The sequence below is a fragment of the Miscanthus floridulus genome, chromosome 2 (assembly GCF_019320115.1).
Source record: "Miscanthus floridulus cultivar M001 chromosome 2, ASM1932011v1, whole genome shotgun sequence".
NCBI lineage: Eukaryota > Viridiplantae > Streptophyta > Magnoliopsida > Poales > Poaceae > Miscanthus > Miscanthus floridulus.
The window spans coordinates 112738681-112743932 of NC_089581.1; the positions used below are offsets into that span (position 1 = coordinate 112738681).

Here is a 5252-nt window from a genome sequence, read left to right on the forward strand (position 1 = left end):
GGGTGTCCATGAGAGTCAAAATTTTTGATGCCATTATGATGTCTAAGCTTACCAATCAGACAGAGACGAACTTGATTATTAAAATATTTTCAACACTGCTTTCATATACTCCCTCTGTCCCAAGAATTCATTCTCGCTTCTCGAGAAGTTAATTTTTTTTAACTTTGACCAATTATATATAAAAGAATATTAATATTTATAATACATAATTAGTATCATTACATAGAACATTGAATATATTTTCATAATAAACTTATTTGGAGATATAAATGTTACACGTATTTTTTACAAATCATAGTCCAAGTTGAGAAAGTTTGACCTGCACGCAGCCCATAATGACTTATATTTTGGGGTAGAGAAAGTATATGCTAATGAGAGTAGTCAACTGGAAGTGGTGATGAACACAACAATACTTTCATATTATATGCTAATGGGAGGACGAAGAAACGCAGGGAAATGGACCTATATACTAATGGTGGGAATATTCGTTTAGAAAATTGCAGAAAGTTCACCAGTCTCACGATGTATAACATGCACATCTTTTATTTGGCACCACTGATGTTCCTTTCTATGCATGATTATTGTTTTCTTCCATACATGATTATTGTTTCATGCATGATTATTGTTTTCTTCCATGCATGATTATTATTTCCTTCCATGCATGATTATTGTTTCCTTCCATGTATGTAACCTCAGGTGATCGATTTGTTTCCTTCAAAGCAGGCGGGGATGACAGTTTCTTTTTCTATCGCGCCTTTACTTTTCTCGCTCGCCCGTTGGACAGCGTGGGAGGTGGGATCGATCGTATGGGGTGGTAGACGGACGAACCAAGACAATTGTCGCACTAAAACGGTGTCTACACTTTGTTCTTTTTAGTTGTAGGAAATATAGATGGAAACACTTAAAGGATCCCAATGCAAAAAACAAATAATTCCAACTTAAACGTGATTGTTGTTATATATAACCTGCCATACAGGTTTTGAAAAATCAACAAGAGAATATTCAATAGTTTGAGGTTCTCAGGAATTACAAAAGCCTGTTTTTATTTGATCTTCAAACAATTTACTTGCTCCTGTAGGTGAGAATGAATCTAGAAATAACAGTTCAACCATATATCCTCTTCCGGTCAATCTAAATATCAACTCCAGTAGATCGATCGGTCGATCTCCTAGTCATGGCATCAGAATAGCAATGGACAGGTATTCTTCCTGAACTGTGATCCCCAACTCTTTACAGTACGCTGATCAACCAGAAATGTTTACACAAGCATATCTTTGCAGCTGCGAGAGAAACTCAATTAGCAGAATCACAGAAAAGGATATTAAGCAGGTAGAAGTCATCTATGATGAAAATTTACTTGTTATTGTTGTGAGCCTAACACGTCTCTTTATGTGCTTGTAATTTACCAGGCAATTATGTTCAGTGCCTCTTTGAACAAGATCACATTAAACCAAGATGAGGCCACTGAATACACAAACTTGATCCTAGAAGAGCTCCAGACAGGCCAAGGAGTCATCCAGGTGATTTCCTAGTAATTTAAAACAAACAGTTCTTCATGCATAACCATGTATATTAATGCTACTATCATCACTATGTCGGTACAGAACCCCATGTTAGTAAACACAACTGATGGCATATACAAAAGTTTGGAACTTGGTAATAGCAGATTAGACGTGTATCTCCTAGTAATTCAAATCCAATTTACAGATGAATGTCATGAGGAAGGGCCTGTCAAGGGATCTCCAACCAACTTGCTGGGCAATACCAATGCCAATGAAATACAGCCAACAGATACTAACTGCAACCATAGTCTTCTTCCAAGCTCAGTGGAGGCGTATATTTATGGTTTTCTTGTGGCTCATGGCATGCGCTGCACTCTTCACATGGAAGTTCATGCAGTATAGACAGCGGTTGGCTTTCGAGGTAATGGGGTACTGCCTGTCGACAGCCAAGGGGGCTGCAGAGACGCTCAAGCTCAACATGGCCATTGTGCTCCTACCTGTTTGCCGCAACACAGTCACTTGGCTCAGGAGAAGCCGTGTTATCAACTCGGTCATCCCATTTAATGACAACATTAACTTCCACAAGGTGTGTGTGTGTGTGTGATCCTTTTTCAACTGTGTTGTGTCATGCTTTACTGGTCTGATGGACTGAGTTTAACGCTCATATTTTAGTTTAGCTTGTTGCGGCGGGAATTGTGGTCGGTATAATCCTTCATGGAGGCATCCACCTGGCATGTGACTTCCCAAGGATTGCAAGGGCAGACAAGACCTTCTTTGGACGTACAATTGCTGCTGACTTTGGGTACCACCAGCCATCCTACCTGGAGATAGTGGCATCAACCGAGGGGACAACTGGTATAGCAATGGTGGTCCTAATGTTGATCGCATTCTTGCTTGCTAGTAGTCCTTGGAGAAGGAATCCAGAAACGCTGCCGCCTCTAGTCAGACAGTTTGCTGGGTTCAATTCCTTCTGGTACTCACACCATGTGTTCATCGCTGTCTATGTTCTCCTCATTGTGCATTCCATGTTCCTCTTCCTAGCAAAGGATGTCGCAGAGAAGACGGTAATATAATACTGCTCATTAAATAAATAAAGCAAGTTTAGTATGTTTATGCCCCTCTTATTGCCACAAAATGCCTGTATCAGACATGGATGTATGTCGCAATTCCTGTGGTGATCTACGTTGGAGAACGAATTTTCAGGATGGTCAGATCTATGGTGTTTGATGTCAAGATCCTCAATGTGTGATAATCTGCAACAAATACTGTATTCTTTTCAATGAAAATATGAGCTGTTATGTCAACTTTCAATCTTAGTTTTGTTTTTTTCGTTTTCTGTTCCTTTACAGGCAACAACTTATCCAGAGAAGGTACTTGCACTCAAGGTGACAAATCCTCCAGGTTTTCGATATCGAAGTGGAATGTATGTGTTTGTCCAATGTCCAGAAGTATCAAAGTTTGAATGGTGAGAAGGCCGCTATTAATTATATAGTCAACAACTTCTGTGCTGCACCAATTTTTAGTTAATTTCCTGCTGTCACTTGAATGAAGTGCATCCTTCTTACCTCTACTAATTCTAGATTTACTTTATCCAATTGTCTCAGGCACCCATTTTCCCTTACATCTGCTCCAGATGATGAACACTTGAGCATCCACATAAGATCTCTTGGTGATTGGAGCTACCAAATGTATAATGTCTTCCAACAGGTAAAGCACCAGTTCTTTATCCACTCTTGAATGAAGCAACTATTTTTTTTCTCAAACACTCTTGAAACAATAATTATTCATCATGCTATTATTTGAAAGTTTACAGTGATACTTAAAAGATATGTTTTGAGGTTTGTAGGCGCCGCTTTCCAGCAACTCCAGCCTGCCCAAAATATTATTTGATGGTCCCTACGGTGCAGCATCACAGGATCACTCCAAATATGAAATTATCTTGTTAATTGGGCTTGGAATAGGAGCAACACCTTTCATAAGTGTTCTTAAAGACATTGCCAATGAATTAGATAAGGCAATGACTGTACCTTCACGATATGTAATTTCATATATACTTCTATCAGCTGAAAATTTATCATATTTATTATCTGAAACTATCTCAGGGACATGGCAGCCTAAATTATCACTCCGACCGACTGAAGAAGGCCTACTTTTATTGGGTGACAAGAGAGCAGGGATCTTTTGAGTGGTTCAGGGATATCATGAAAGAGGTTTCAGTTCTAGATAGCAAGAAGGTTCACTTTTATAACCACTTTAATTAAAAAGCGACCATATCTTCTTCAGAAATAGTACTCCATGTGACCACGTCACTACATATGATGTGTTCTTAAGATGTCAATAATGTGCTTGTAGGGTGTGATAGAAATGTATAACTATCTGACAAGTGTCTACCAAGAAGGCGATAAGCGGTCGATGCTAATAAGTGCAATTCAAGCACTTCATTTTGCACGCCATGGCATTGATATCATCTCTAAAACTCCGGTAAGTGTATCTACTTTCCAAGGCAACTACGCATGACACAAGTGTCATATATGTGCCTAATATTTTTGGTTCTGAACCACATGTTGCTAAATAAGTGTTGGTTGTAGAATGTGAAACGTTAAACACAGTTGTTTAATTTGTAGGTTCGTACGCACTTTTCGAGGCCAAACTGGCCTAGAGTGCTCCATGGTCTTGCAAGAAGGCATATCGGGGAGAGGATAGGTAAGAGTACTGTCTTGTTCATGCCTAGAAACTAAGTATTTCCCTGCCTGAAAATGAAATGAAAGAACAACTTAGAGATGAGAAAGGCAAATAAAGTGCATTCTTTATCTATTTAGTGATTTTGTTTGGCCGTAACATTTCAAGTATAATCGCTAGTCCGTTACATGTCAATATTCTCATTCATCTTCACGTCCCAAGGAGCTGCAGAAATTTGCTCCTACCCTCTCAGCAATTTTCTTATTCTGTATTAGGCAGGGTAACCTAGCAAAAGAAGCTTATAAGAAGAAACATTTGCTTCTGTGTTCCTCCTAAATTGAGCCTGAATGCATTGACAGGGGTTTTCTACTGTGGTCCGGACGATTTGGGAAGACAGCTGGAGAACCTCTGCCATAAAGTGAACGCGAGAACATTCACGAGATTTGTGTTCCACAAGGAACATTTCTAATAACAGAAACTAGCATATATCAGCTTCTTATGAACGAACCTACTGTGGGACACAATTGATAGTCATGTTAAATTTGTATTTGTTTAGGATTGTCAATTGCAAGAACACATCTCAACAGAAAGTGGCACTGACGATTCTGTCTTCTGAAGACCATGTGCCTGCTAGAATACATTTTTGGCAAATGTGGCACTGATGATGAGCCACGACCTGTAATGAAACCAGCAAATTGTCATTTGAAACAAAGTCAAAGATCTGCATGTCCTGGTGATGTACAAGTCATACTTGCCTTAGTGCTCGGAATTAGGTAGGTTTTCCTCCTCTTTTGCTTCCATCCAATCATTTGCATGCTAGCTACTCCCAATGATTCAAAAATTATATGTAACAAATTAACCAGATGTCGATGTAAAGATTGGACACACACCACAGGTGCTAGCATGCACCAATTGCTTGATAATCACCTCGCAATAAGCTCAGCAAAACCCAGCCAACCCAGTATTTTCAGTCGCTGGGAAAGCCGAAGAATATGTCTTGGGATGGAGCCTGTCAGGTAGGACTGGGCAATTGATTTAAACTGAAAGTTCGGTTTAGTTTGATCGGTTTCT

At 39.4% G+C, this 5252-nt stretch overlaps 1 protein-coding gene across 1 annotated transcript; it reads left to right on the plus strand.

The window, feature by feature from the left end:
- Positions 1 to 1075: 1075 nt before the first annotated feature.
- Positions 1076 to 4650, plus strand: LOC136539379 (respiratory burst oxidase homolog protein F-like). The gene is made up of 13 exons (XM_066531334.1): positions 1076 to 1199; positions 1281 to 1329; positions 1410 to 1520; positions 1708 to 2088; positions 2180 to 2566; positions 2650 to 2745; positions 2852 to 2967; positions 3107 to 3209; positions 3349 to 3516; positions 3605 to 3736; positions 3855 to 3983; positions 4127 to 4205; positions 4541 to 4650. Exons 1-13 carry the CDS (start codon positions 1192 to 1194, stop codon positions 4648 to 4650), a joined length of 1869 nt encoding a protein of 622 aa, XP_066387431.1. The 5' UTR covers positions 1076 to 1191.
- The last annotated feature ends 602 nt before the right edge of the window (positions 4651 to 5252 follow it).

What these genes read in the sequence shown, in the direction of transcription:
- LOC136539379 (XM_066531334.1), top strand. An exon ending in GAAGTATCAAAGTTTGAATG is followed by an intron (nt 2,968 to 3,106) that starts GTGAGAAGGCCG and finishes CAATTGTCTCAG; the next exon opens with GCACCCATTTTCCCTTACAT. An exon ending in TTGCCAATGAATTAGATAAG is followed by an intron (nt 3,517 to 3,604) that starts GCAATGACTGTA and finishes AAACTATCTCAG; the next exon opens with GGACATGGCAGCCTAAATTA.